Source organism: Manacus candei, unplaced genomic scaffold (assembly GCF_025592945.1).
Source record: "Manacus candei isolate 608988 ecotype Guabito, Panama unplaced genomic scaffold, ASM2559294v1 h1tg000007l, whole genome shotgun sequence".
NCBI lineage: Eukaryota > Metazoa > Chordata > Aves > Passeriformes > Pipridae > Manacus > Manacus candei.
This window is the reverse complement of record NW_026138055.1, coordinates 8,957,397-8,971,725: the sequence shown is the minus strand read 5'-3', so window position 1 is coordinate 8,971,725 and position 14,329 is coordinate 8,957,397. Positions and strand designations below refer to the sequence as shown.

Genomic DNA, 14,329 nt, shown 5'->3' with positions numbered 1-14,329 from the left:
TAAAATTTTAAGGCAGGAAGGAGAGAATCTACTATCAGCTGGATCCCTGGGAATGAAGGAATTAGCCTGCTGAACACCTCTGCTACGTGCACCAGAAAAAAAAAAAGATTAATAAAAGAAAGGAGTTGGTTTAACCCCTTAGGACAAAGGATGCTTGGAAATTAAATTATAACATATTTAAAAAAGGATGAGAAAGCAAAGGAGGGGGTAAAAAGAAGTCTCCCAGTTTCCCTCCCCAGCTCCCACTTTTCCTCCTCTCATCACTTGAGGGCTTCATCCTCCACGTGGATTCCTCATCCTCCAGCTCCTCCTCTGGAGCTTCACTGGCACCAAACCTTCATTTGATCCCTCAGTCCTGCTTTAAATTCCCAAAGAGTTGGTCTTCACCCCCATCACCCTCCACCCTCCTGAACTCCCCTCCTCAACTCCCACCTGGATTTCTCCTTCCCCTGCTCCCCATTTCTCTTCCCTGACCCTCCAACCACCTGCTTTTTGCCAACTCTGGCCCTCCAGCAAAAAAATTCCCATCTTATCTTAACCCTTCCTCTCATAAATTTATAAATATTTTAATTCTCTCCAGGCCTTGTTCTCACCTACTCCCTCTCTTCCCATCCTTTCCCATCCCACGTGGATTCCTTCCTGCCACGTCCAGAGTCCCACCATCCACACTGGTTTTCACCAGGATGGTTTGGGTTGGGAGGGACCTTAAAACCCACCTCATTCCACAAAACTCTTTTCACAAGGAGTTTTCCCAGCTCCTAAAGCCAAGGGACTTCCCTGGGGCAGAAACAGCACAAACCCCTTGCCCTTCTCTGCTCTGTTTTCTCCTTCTCCTGCTTTTCCATGCTCGGCTTCCTTTTCATTCCCCCTCTCCCAATTCCAGCCTCCTTCCTGCAAACTTTGCCCCCCTGCCTCTTCAATTCCTGCAAAAAGCTGCCCTTTACAAAGGGACACAACAACCTTCAGTGATGCCATCACTTGAACTTAAACCTCCCAAACCTGTTCCCAAATCTGCAGCGAAACGGGAGCAATTCCAGATCCCACGGTGGGAAATCCTTAACCACCCATCATGAATAAGCAGCAAAGAACAACAAGCACTAAATACTTCCTACAGGAGCTTGCAATCCTGCCCTAAATAATCCCTCCCTCTCCACTCTGACATCTTGTAAACACCTCGGATCACCAGGCTCCTCCTTGCTGGCTCTTTAAATCTTTTTGTCATTATTGTTCATTTAACACCACAAATTGTCTCCCCTTGGCTCGTGACAGGCCCATAAAAACACATAAAACCCACGTAAAAGCAGCTGGAACTTCAGGAGATATCGGGGAGGGACTCAGGTTCTGCACCACAAGTAATTCCTGGAAAATCCTACGTCGTGTCCACACTCTACTTCCCTACAGCGTGGTAGGAAAACAACCCAGGAGGAGAGCCCAGAGAGGGAATTTTGAGTTCTGGCTGCACCTCTGGGTTTGTGCACATCCCTCTGCCCCAGTCCCTTATTCTGTCACACAAATAAAATATTTGTTAAGCACTAAGGCACTGTGCTCAGGAATTCTGCACAAAACTCCTTAGGAAACGTCCCAGTTCCTGCATTATTTTAAAAACACAACTGATTTTGCCTTAAAAAAAATACAACAAATAATGAAAATCTACCAAACTACCACCTAGAGTGGTTAATTCCCTGCACTGTTTATACTTTTATTCCTCATTTCCATATCTCCAGGAATCATTTTCTGTTTTCTTCTACACCATTGACAGAGATACCGAACCAAGAACAGAGATGCTTCATGACACACCTGTACACTTCATTTTGCAATTAATTGCCTTCTTTCAACTTGCAATTGTGCACTGCTCTAAATCCCAGGAAGAAAACTTGGGAAAAAAAAAAAGCAAGAGCCCCAGTTAATATGGGAAGAGCAATATTCCACAGGGACCCTGGTGACTCAGGCTTTCATGAGGCAGGGATATAATTTTCTGGATGAAGTAGCTCAACAAATCTTTTCTCACCCTCCACCTTTCCAAAAAAAAAAATAAAAAATTGATTTTTCAATTATTTTGTCCTTAAGAAAAACAAGCCTGGGCTGGATCAGAACTGATGGCTGAGGTAAGAAGGGGAAGAGTTGGATGAAAAAGCTGGAAAACACGAGAAATTCCCGGGTATTTTAAGGAATACTCACAACGAACTGGTCCATGTCCCTCTCCAGGCCCATGTTTGGGAGGTCAGGCATCATGTGGGCCACCACCTTAAATCCAGCATCCTTGGCCAGGTGGAAGGATTCACACACAGCCTTCACCGTGTGGCCTCTGGGAAGAGAGGGAAGAGATCCAGAATCAGGCAGGAAGAGCCACACTGGAGATGTTTAATTGAGATTTAACTCCGGGAAGCGAGAGCGGGTTGAGTCTGGAACGTGGTTGGAGTCAACTTCTATAAGGGGAAAAAAGGTGTTTTTATTAAAGTATTAAAAGTTTGCTGCTGCTGAGCCACTCCAAGGCTCCAACTGCTCAAATCCCAGCTGGAGAAGCTTGAGAGAGCTGCTGAAATCCAATTGGGAAAGCCAAAGACACCAGTTGGTGCCACAGCACAAGGAGGACGCGGTGCGGCGGCGGCTGCGGATAATCGGGATGAGGAACAACCAAAGACAAAAACAACAGGAAAGGAGAAGGATGGGGGGGTCAGGAAAACCAGGCAGCTGGAAAATCATCCCGAAACACGCTCCTGGTTAGAGAAACACCAACTTTCTCAGCTCCAAAATGCGGGTTGGACTGGGATTCCTGAAGGATTCCACGTTCTGACATCAAACCAAGCTCAGATTCCGGAGCTTGGAGAGACCCGGATCCCAAACCATGGCAGGAACAAAGGTTCATTATCCTTGAGCAAATTCCTAGCTCCTTCCACCTCCACAGCTCCAGAGCCTCCACACACAGCCAGGGGGGAATTCCCATCACAGCAACCAGTCTTCCCACCAAGTCCTGGCTTTGGTTCTTCCCACCCCTGGCTGAGATTTCGGGATATCTCCGGACATTTCGACCCCCTCAGCAACCCCTGACCTTGCTCCCCATCACACTCTCACCCCACCTTCTGGAATTCCCCGCTCCAGGGGTGGAATTCTCCTCCTCCACAGTCCTTTGGGGTGAAAAATTACCCCCATCTGGGCACCTCAGACCTAAATCTGTTCATTTACACTTAATTCTGACCCAGAACGGGCACCCAGCCTTCATTTTAACCAAACCAGCAGCTGCTTCCCCGGTTTTAAGGCTCAATTCCTTCCTCTCTTCCAGAAGGTTCCACCTCCACTCATTCCCTCATTGCAGCTTTTTTTTCCCTACAGTTTTATTTATGATTTTTTTTAGTTGGGTTTTTTTGGGTTTTTTTAACAAGTGTCACCGTGTTTTTCCAAGGCTGTTCAAGGACAATATTACTCAGGCCCTTGAGAAGCCCGAGGGGAGGAAATGGAGACTCGCTTCATAAATAAAAATTATTTTCTTATTAGGAGTGGAATTCGAGCTGCATCAATAACTCGATTATTTGATGCCTAAGATCAGCTCTCGAATATTTTTTCTGCCTCGCAGCCGCCGAAAGCACTCAAAAAACAACCAAAAAACAACACAAAAAACCCCACACCACCTCGCTAATGACTGCTGGAACAGAATAGAAAGTAATTTCCCCAACAGTTTGCCTAATTGGTTGTAATCTGACATTTTGCTACGAGCAAAATATTAAAAAGTTGAAAGCCCCCCCCAAAAAAAAAAACCACCACAACACGTCGCTCCCACGCACAAAGCGGAGCAGAAGCAAAATGAGGTCGTTTCAAAAGGAAGAGGAACTCGAATCACCCTTTTTTTTTTATTATTCTCCAAGTGTGTTTCTATTCACTGCTCTGAAAAGTTGGAGGGAGCATCTGCAGCAAAGCCCTTCTGCAGGAGGCTTTGAAAAATGGAAAGGGGAAGGGGACCTTTCCCTGAGTCCCGACATTCCCAGGGAACCCCCTTGTTCCCAGAACTCCTTCCCAGAGAGGAGTTGGGCTGAGGATGGATCCAATGGCAGGCTCTGGATCCAGGCTGAGAGAGCTGAGAATGTCCAGCCTGGAGAAGGGAAGGATCCAGGGAGAGCTTGGAGTCTCTTCCAGAGCCTGAAGGGGCTCCAGGAGAACTGGAGAGGGACTTGGGACAAGGGCTGGAGGAACAGGACACAGGGAATGGATCCCAGTGGGAAAGGGGAGATTTGGGTGGGATACTGGGAAGGAATTCTTGTCTGGGAGGGTGTTGAGGGTCTGGTCTGGAATTCTCAGAGCAGTTGTGGCTGCCCCTGGATCCCTGGGAGTGTCCAAGGCCGGGTGGGACGGGTCTTGGAGCAACTTGGGATCGCGGGAGGTGTCGGGGTTGGAACCGGACAAGCTTGAGGGTCCCTTCCCACCCAAACCATTCCAGGATTCCACGTCCCTCTTCCCCTCACCTGTTGGTGTCCCGGGCCACGTCCTCGTAGACGCTCTGCACCCCGATCTCCAGCCTCGTGCAGCCGTAGGACAACATGTCGCTGAGGTGCCTCTTCAGGCAGTAATCCGGCCTCGTCTCGATCGTTATCCCCACACACTTGGTCAGGCTGCGCTCAGAATACCTGGAGAAATCCAAACCAATCCTCTCTTCAAACCATGAAGCTTTCACAGGGAACTTCAGAAGGGTTTCCAGCCTCTCCCAGTGGAGAGTTTCTACGTCATTCCCAGGTTAGAATTGCCTTTGCCCTCACGGTAACATCTGGGTGAAGTGATTCACAAACACATTAATACAAGTCTGGGGGGGTTGCTTTGTGTGACAAAGAACTGGACTGTGGCAGCCTGGAGGATGGACACAAGATGGACAAGGTTTGCCATGAAAAATCCCACAAATCCCTTCCCTTTGGGAGCGACTGGCGCATTCCCAACTTCACTGGAAGAGTCTGACGCCGAAACAAAACTCATCGTTTCCCTTTTTCCTCCTCCTCTGCTATTTATCACCAGAGCTCTAACAAAGACTAATTACTCCAGGTAGGACAAAACCTCCCCTCCTGATGACAAATGGTGAGTGGGTGACCTGGGAGAGAGTAAAATAAAGGGAAAAAGGAACCCAAAGCAGCCTTTGAACCAAAGGAAACCACCGATCCACGTAAGCTCCAGGAAGGATTCCACACCGGAATTCCACCTTTCCTGCAGGAGAAGGTGGTTGTGTAACAGGACTGCAGCAGAGGAGGGAAGATTTCCAGCAGGAAAAGGGAACTTCTCCTTTGGAAGCTGCAGAGGTAATCTGGATAAGTCCCAAGCCAGGATTAACAGCCCCAGTCCGAGAGGAATATCAGTCTCGTTAATGGTCTCAAATGATGATCTGGGAATGAATATTAAATGTTGCTGAAAAGAGGACACCTTGAGTGAGAGAGGGCTGTTCTGCCCATCCCCGACAGGATATTGCACACCAAAATCACAAGGATGACTAAGTTCAGCTCTTTATTAGGTGCCTCTAAAGATTCATCATCCCGTTTGCAGCTCTGGATGGCCGGAAACTTCTGAGGTGAAATAAGGCTCCACTACCTGCCTTAGGACGTGATGGAGCAGAACTGAATCCAAAAAAACCCAACCAAAAAGCCCTAAAAAAAACCAGCAAAAAACCCCAAATGGGCTCAGACTCACTAAAAAATAATATTAACTCACTTCAGACTGTTAAAGTCTACACAAAGGCCGAGGTGTTTGGGGGACAGGCTGTCAACAACAACAACAAAAAAAAGCATCTTAAAAAGAAGAAAACAACAAAAACCACGTAAAACGTCTCCAAGTTTGTGGCTCAATAATCTGACAGGCCAAGAGAACAATTGTTTATCACGTCAGGGCAAACACTGCCAAAGTGTGATTCATTAACAGGCTCCAAAACACCCACTTTGGAAGACGTGATTTGCAAGAATTCCGGAGAAACTTTGGTTTAGAGGGGGGGAAAAATGCAGCAGAGAACTTACCCCTTGTAGAAAAGGGGTAATAATAATATTATATTCGTATTAACACCTCTAATCAGGGGGGAAATCCTGACAAAAATAATAATATCACACACCTCCCCCCCTCCCCAAGTAAATTTATGGCCAGGATATAAAATGCTGGATTTAATGGGCGCCAACAGACCCTAAAATGCAACGACTCCCAAGGGCACCAACGGGATTTTTAATGGTAAAATTATAAATTAAATCCAGCAGTCCTCTGCTGGAAAGAGAGACGTGGCTTAAAAAGAACTAGAAAAGCAAAATAAAGGCCAAGTCCAAGCAGACAAAGCAACACTTCCAAGAAAAAAAGATGGATTTGTGTGACAGCAAACCTTCCAGGGAAGGGGATTCTGGCAACACAACTCCAGCACTGCCTGAAAAATGGAAGAGAAAATGGACTTTCCTGCTGCTTTTTCTCCAATTCCAAACTTTGAACATTCATTTCTCCGATCTGAAAAAGGGGGAAACTCCATTTCCTTTAAAACCAAACACCCCAGGGAAGATATTCGAGGAGTTCAGAGGCCAAACCCGGAATGTCGGGAACGGCCACCAAGGAAAAGCTTCTCCAGGTTCCCATAAGCTGCCATTTTCCGGAAGGAGTTCCTGAGCAGGGCCCGTCAAAGGGGAATTGATGGTTATTGCTCAGCACAAAGATTTGTTACACAACGGGATAGAATCCTAAATTTGTAAGGAAACCCCTTTTACAGCGAGTTCCCACGTTTTTCCAGTGCCCAACCAGCACCTCCTTCCCTGCCCGAGTCGAGGGGAGATATCAAAGGAAATTCAGAGACCTGGAGAGGGCAGGAAATACGGGAGGAAAGGTTATCTCCTAAATATTGGATTTACATCAGGACACGCGTGGATTTATGGGATTTTAATCAAACTGGGAAGATCTCCGTGGAAAGAGTCAGCAGAGACAAAGGAAAGGAAAACTACCCTTCCTAGGGGGAACACTTCGGTTCAGGAAGTGTTTGAACCACGGAATCCTGGAATGGTTTGGGTGGGAAGGGACTTAAAGATCATCCAGTTCCAACTGCAACACCTCCCGCGATCCCAGGTTGCTCCAAGACCAGTCTGACCTGGCTTTGGACAATTCCAGGGATCCAGGGGCAGCCACAGCTTCTCTGGGAATTCCAGACCAGACCCTCAACACCCTCCCAGTCAGGAATCCCTTCCCCATCTCCCATCTCTCCCTGCCCTCTGCCAGTGGGATCCATTCCCTGTGTCCTCTCCCTCCAGCCCTTGTCCCCAGTCCCTCTCCAGCTCTCCTGGAGCCCCTTTAGGCTCTGGAAGAGGTTCCAAGCTCTCCCTGGATCCTTCTCTTCTCCAGGTGAACCTCCCCAGCTCTCCCAGTCTGGATCCAGAGCCTGACATTGGATCCATCCCCAGCCCAACTCCTCCCTGGGAAGGAGTTTAGGGAACAAGGGGGTTCCCTGGGAATCTTGGCACTCAGGGAAGGGTCTCTCTTCCCCTTTCCTGCCTTTTCTATCCCTGACTTCCACAAAAATCCCTCTAAATGGATTCTAACCCGCGTATCCTTTATCCCAGAAGCCCAGAAAATCCCAGAGCGGTTTGGGTAGGAAGAGACCTTAAAGCTCACCTTGTTCCAAACCCTGTCATCTCCACGTTCCCATATTCCCGTGCTTACATCACTCCCACACCTTTTCTTCTCACCATCTCCAATTTCTGTCGCCTTCTGCTACCAAAAACAGCCACAAGAGCCTCGCACCTGCATCCAGCTGGAATGTCATCTGCCTATTCCCATCCAATTTTCCCCTATTTATACACTCCGGGGTAATTTGGCCGCTGAATCACACGCGCGGCTCCCGCCGCCGCCGCCGCTCGGCTCCGGAACGTTTTCTGGATATTTCGCTGCTTCCCAGAATAGAATCCTGCCCCCATCCCCAGGAAAAGCTCTGCGTTTTCCCCCTTCAGGCACAGCCTGACGTGGAACACGGATTTATCCCTCGTTCCCCCTCTCCAGCCCCGAGGAAGGGCTGTTGGAACAGGAGGACGGAACGCCGGGCCCCGCGGCGGAACCAACCGACCCCGTTAGGGGTCAATGACAACCCTTTGCTGCTGGGATCTGTTTGGAAAATCAATGGAATGGGGGACACGTTGTCCTGGGCCCTTTTGTCATGTCAAATATCTCCCTGTTTAAAAAAACATCCAGAGTTTTATCCACCTCACACTTCATTCCTCCAAATCCTCTAAGGGAGCTCGTCGGGATAACGGACAAGACGGATTTTCCCAAGCTTCATCTTTAAAAACAACACAAATTCGGCCATGTATCCCGTGGGAATGACATGCCAAGGAGGATGGGAGGAGGGAATAGTCTTTATCCAAGTGGGCTGGCAGGTTGGAAAGCAAATTCCTCGAGCTCTGAGAGGAGTGGCTTCGGGATGAGGGACCTGGGATAGTGGGAGTTATGGCTGCTCCTGGATCCCTGGGAGTGTCCAAGGCCAGGTCAGATGGGGTTTGGAACAACCTGGGATAGTGGAAGGTGTCCCTGCCCATGGACCAGGACGAGTTTTAAGGTCCTTTCCAGGATGCTCAAACACGAGAGGTTAAAACAACTTTACTGCAGACCAAGAAAAGCAGAATTACTTCTGACTGAAGACCAAGAGAGGAAAATAGAGAAAAGCTCGAGAAATTACATGAACCAAGATGGAAGCTCCATCCATAATCACGAAATCCCAGACTGGTTTGGGTGGGAAGGGACTTAAAGACCATCTCATCCCACCCATTGCCACGGGCAGGGACACCTTCCAATATCCCAGGTTGCTCCAAGACCCATCCAACCTGGCCTTGGACACTTCCAGGGATCCAGAGGCAGCCACAGCTTCGCTGGGAAATCCAATCCAGCCCCTCCCCACCCTCCCAGCCAGGAATTCCTTCCCAATCTCCCATCTCTCCCTGCCCTCTGCCAGTGGGAAGCCATTCCCTGTGTCCTGTCCCTCCAGCCCTTGTCCCCAGTCCCTCTCCAGCTCTCCTGGAGCCCCTTTAAGCTCTGGAATGTGCTCCAAGCTCTCCCCGGATCATTCTCTTCTCCAGGTTGAACACCCCTGGCTCTCTGAGCCTGGTTCCATAGGAGATGGATTTTATCTTCTCCAGCACCAACAAACACCTTGGAGCATTTTCCTCCTTCCCTGGGACACAGTTATCCATTATTTATCCCTCACATCACGAGAGGAGCCATCAGGAATCAAGACAAGTGACCAGCACGAGGTGACAGTGAGACAATGTGACCACCAGAGCGACCTCAGAGGTGCTTGATGGAAATGAAAGGGCTGCTCAGCCACACAAACGAGGCAAAAGAGAGGCAGAGAAGCCTCTCTGGCTTGCACAGACACAGATATTGCAGAGCCAGTGATTACAGAAGTGTCTGAACCGGGGAGCAGAAAAGGAGACATAATTAATGTTAGTCACTGGAGAACATTTGACTGAACCGGCAGAGAAAGCTGGGACGTTAAACAGACCTTCAAATCAGAACCTGCCTGTTGAATACACTCTTTTTTTTCTGGGTTTTTTCTTTTTTTTAAGATCAAAAAGGCACCTCCCAGACACGCGGGGCCTCTGACGCTTCCTCGCTCCGAGGAAAAAAACAGCCAGCCCGGCTCTGGCACGGAACAACTCATTTACCAAAGCCTCTGCTTGCTCTCCATTAAACTCTGCTCTCCAGACAAAAGCCTCGTCGGCTCAGAGACCTGAAGATCAAAGACTCAATTATTTACAACCCCGCTACAGCAGCTTCCAAAGTCCCCAGTCGGGATCGGGGTGGCAGGAAGCCAAGGCTGCTCCGAATGACTCGTCCCGGCAAGCTGAGGGAAGAGGAGCTCTAAGAATAAAGCAGGTGGGGGTTTAAAGACGTGCCTTTCAAAGCGTTTTTCTGCTTTGCAGAGCACAGAGAGAGGACAAGGAAAAGAGCAGGAAGAGGCACGAGAAGCAGGAGAAGCTCCAAGAGGAGCAAACAGCAAGGGCAGGAAGGGTTTAGGGGTTCCCGCCCATACGGAAAGAAGGGAAGGATCTAGAACATCTCATCCAACCCAAGAGCCCCCCAAAAATTTGCCCACAGGGCATTCCAGCACTACTTCATCCCTGGAAGTGTCCAAGGCCAGGTTGGACAGGGTTTGGAGCAAACTGGGATAGCAGAAGGTTCATGGAACGGGATGAGCTTTAAGGTCCTTCCCACTCAAGCCATTCGGGGATTCTGTGATTAAAAAGCCAAAGGAAACCTCCTCAAAGGCAAAGAGGGAATAAATTAGGAAGATGTTCCCATTCCTGGATCCCCATCATTGCCAATGGGTTATCCAACAGCAGTGATTTCCATGAAATGTGGTGCTCCAGCCCCAAAAAGGTCACAGGGAGCGGTCACAGCTCAGTTGGGAAGGGGAAGGCACCGCTGCCCATCCACCCTCAGCCTACCCCAAAAAAACCCCAAGGAAAACAAAACAACACACTTAGAAATCCCAGAATCATTTCAGTCGGAAAAGAGCTCCAAGACCATCGAGTCCAACCACCAAGGCCACCCCTGAGCTGTGTCCCCAAGGGCCACAGCCACAGGGATCTGAAATCCTTCCAGGGATGGGGAATCCACCCCTGCCCTGGGCAGCTGTGCCAGGGCTGGACAGCCCTTTCCATGAAGGGATCATTCCCAATATCCCACCTGAGCCTCCCCTGGCACAGCTGGAGGCCACTCCCTCTCCTCCTGTCCCTTGTTTCCCGGGAATTGGGACCCCCCCCAGCTCCCCTCTCCTGTCAGGGACTTGTGGAGAGGGAAAAGGTGCTCCCTGATCCCTCTTTTCTCCAGGCTGAGCCCCCCCAGCTGCTCCTGCTGCTCCAGCTTCTTCCCCAGCTCCATTCCCTTCCCTGGACATGCTCCAGCCCCTCCATGTGTCCCTTGTTGGGAGTGTCCCAGAGCTGCCCCCAGCCCTGGAGGTGCCCCAGCAGTGCCAGCACAGGGGGACAATCCCTTCCCTGCTCCTGCTGCCACACCAGGGCTGGGTGACAACTTGCCTTGGAAAAAGTGCTTGGGAGTTCTGTGGAAAGAGGGAACCAGCGTTGGAGGGCTGGGTGGGAATTTTAAGGAGTCCAGGGCAGGAGGTCTTAACTCCGGGAACAGCAAAGACTGGGAACATCCAGCATCCCAAACACCTCGTGCCCTTGACTCCAGCACAGGCCTGGGGGTGACACAATTCCTCGTGTCCGGGACAGACAGTGACGTCCAGACTCGTGGAATTAAGACAGAGAGTGACACTCCTGCTTCCTGAAGAGGAAACTGCTGATTGAACACCCAAACACCTCGTGCTCCACGTCCTCGCCCGCGACTCCAGCGACCTCCTCGTTCCTCAGCTCTGCTTTATCACAGCCCAGCCCTCCCAAACCCGGCCAGCAGGAATTCATAATTCCCCCATAAATCCACCATTTCCTGCCAGTAAACACAGCAGGTGGCTTCTTACTCATCCCAAAGCTCCAGGGGGTGACGACTGCCCGGAGCGCGGGCGTTTCGGAAAGCTCGAACCCCGCTTCGTTTGGCTTTGTGCTGCTTCCCCCTTTTTATTGCAACATTTCGGTGCTTTCTCCATCACCGGGGGTAGGATGGAGTGGTTTGGTTTCTTAGCAGCATCGCTTTCCCCAGGTTCAGCTTTCAAACGCTGAGAAAATCTCACTGAGTTAAAATACAGCCATTTCTTGACTTAAAAAAACCTCACAGTCGGTTAAATTACAGCCATTTCTTGCCTAAAAAACGCTTAGTTAGACAAAATACAGCCATTTCTTGACTAAAACCCCCTTTAAAATTAGTTAAAGTACAGCCATTTCTTGACTAAAAAACCCTTACAATTAGTTAAAATACGGCCGTTTATTGACCAGAAAAACCTTAGTTAGACAAAATACAGCCATTTCTTGGCTAATAACCCTTAACAATTAGCTAAAATACAGGCATTTCTTGACTAAAAACCCCTCACAGTTAGTGAAAATACAACCATTTCTTAACTAAAAAAACTTCACAATTAGTCAAAATACAGCCATTTCTTGACAAAAAACCCTCACAGTTAGTTAAAATACAACCATTTCTTAACTAAAAAAACCTCAGTTAGTCAAAATACAGCCATTTCTTGACGAAAAATCCCTTAAGATTAGTTAAAATAGAGCCATTTATTGACCAGAAAAAACTTAGTTAGTCAAAATACAGCCATTTCTTGACTAAAACCCCCTCACAATTAGTTAAAGTACAGGCGTTTATTGACTAGAAAAACCTTAGTTAGTCAAAATACAGCCATTTCTTGACTAAAAACCCCTCACAATTAATTAAAATACAATCATTTACTGATTAAAACCCCCTTACAATTAGTTAAAATACAGCCTTTTATTGACTAGAAAAACCTTAGTTAGTCAAAATACAGCCATTTCTTGACTAACAACCCTTAACAATTTGTTAAAATACAGGCATTTCTTGACTAAAAAACCCCTCACAATTAGTTAAAATACAGCCATTTCTTGACTAAAAAAACCTCATAATTAGTTAAAATACAGTCATTTCTTGACTAAAACCCCCTCACAATTAGTTAAAATACAGCCATTTCTTGACTAAAAAAACTCATAATTAGTTAAAATACAGCCATTTCTTGACTAAAACCCCCTCACAATTAGTTAAAGTACAGGCGTTTATTGACCAGAAAAACCTTAGTTAGTCGAAATACAGCCATTTCTTGACTAAAAACCCCTCACAATTAATTAAAATACAATCATTTACTGATTAAAACCCCCTTACAATTAGTTAAAATACAGCCTTTTATTGACTAGAAAAACCTTAGTTAGTCAAAATACAGCCATTTCTTGACTAACAACCCTTAACAATTAGTTAAAATACAATCATTTCTTGACTAAAAAACCCCTTAGTTAGTTAAAATACAGCCATTTCTGGACTAGAAAAACCTTAGTTAGTCAAAATACAGCCATTTCTTGACTAAAAACCCCTCACAATTAATTAAAATACAATCATTTACTGATTAAAAACCCCTTACAATTAGTTAAAATACAGCCTTTTATTGACCAGAAAAACCTTAGTTAGTCAAAATACAGTCATTTCTTGACTAACAACCCTTAACAATTAGTTAAAATACAGCCATTTCTTGACTAAAAAAACCCTTACAGTTAGTTAAAATACAACCATTTCTTGACTAAAAAAACTCATAATTAGTTAAAATACAGGCATTTCTTGACTAAAAAAACTCAAAATTAGTTAAAATACAGCCATTTCTTGACTAAAAAACCTCATAATTAGTTAAAATACAGTCACTTCTTGACTAAAACCCCCTCACAATTAGTTAAAGTACAGGTGTTTATTGACTAGAAAAACCTTAGTTAGTCAAAATACAGCCATTTCTTGACTAAAAACCCCTTAAAATTAGTTAAAATACAATCATTTCTTGACTAAAAAAACCCTTAGTTAAAATACAGCCATTTCTTGACTAAAAACCCCTCACAATTAGTTAAAATACAACCATTTCTTGACTAAAAAACCTCATAATTAGTTAAAATACAGCCATTTCTTGACTAAAAAACTCATAATTAGTTAAAACACAGCCATTTCCTAACTAAAGACCCCTTAGTCAAAATACAGCCATTTCTTAACTAAAAAAACCTCACAGTTAGTCAAAATACAGTCATTTCTTGACTTAAATCCCCTTAAAATTAGTTAAAATACAGCCATTTAATGCCTAAAAAACCCCTCACAGTCGGTTAAAATACAGCCATTTAATGCCTAAAAAACCCCTCACAGTCGGTTAAAATACAGCCATTTAATGCCTAAAAAACCCCTCACAGTCGGTTAAAACACAGCCACTCGTTGCCTAAAATACAGTTTTTCCCCGTTCTGACAAAGTAACAGTATTTCTGCCTGCTAAAAGATAAGGGAGAACAATTTCCCCCACACACACACCCCGTGAAATTCCACCAGGAGATAAATCACACCCGCAATTCCGCTCCCTCCCGCTGTGCCACCCGGGGGTTCCAAAAACCCACGGCAGGAGCCGCGTTGGAAAAAGCGTCTTTTTTTCGAGGCGAAGAAACCCCAAAACGCGCCGGTTTTGTCTTAATTTGTTTACCGCGTTGGAGCCAGGTTTGGAAACCCTGCCCTAGGAAAGGCACAGTCAGGAGGCACTTCAGGTCTAATCGAGGCAGGGCTGTTTTGCAAGGGCTAATTAATTAACAGCCTGGCGTTAATGACGGAGTGGGTTTTCTGTGGCTGGGTTTTGGTAGCAGGGGGTGGATTCTGTTGGAAGCTGCCAGAAGCTTTCCCTGTCCCATGGAGGCAATTCCAGCTGCTCCAG

The 14,329-nt window shown here is 46.9% G+C and overlaps 1 protein-coding gene and 1 long non-coding RNA gene across 4 annotated transcripts in view; both read right to left on the bottom strand.

Moving 5' to 3' along the window:
* Positions 1-14,329, bottom strand: part of ELP3 (elongator acetyltransferase complex subunit 3) — a 91,832-nt gene that overhangs the window by 52,139 nt on the left and 25,364 nt on the right. The window contains exons 8-9 of the mRNA XM_051812475.1: positions 4,455-4,616; positions 2,179-2,305 (exon numbers count right to left, since the gene is read on the bottom strand). Coding sequence (XP_051668435.1) covers positions 2,179-2,305; positions 4,455-4,616 — 289 coding nt within the window. The remainder of the gene's footprint in view (positions 1-2,178; positions 2,306-4,454; positions 4,617-14,329) is intronic.
* LOC127482316 (uncharacterized) lies at positions 11,500-13,398 on the bottom strand. 3 transcript variants are annotated; one of them, XR_007908511.1, is made up of 3 exons: positions 13,357-13,398; positions 12,456-12,679; positions 11,500-11,947 (listed from the first exon to the last, which is right to left on the bottom strand). It is a non-coding gene; the product is annotated as an uncharacterized LOC127482316 (long non-coding RNA). The 3 variants fall into 3 exon arrangements; XR_007908510.1 differs by lacking the exon at positions 13,357-13,398 and adding an exon at positions 12,807-13,026 and having other exon boundaries at positions 12,456-12,636; XR_007908509.1 differs by lacking the exon at positions 13,357-13,398 and adding an exon at positions 12,933-13,022.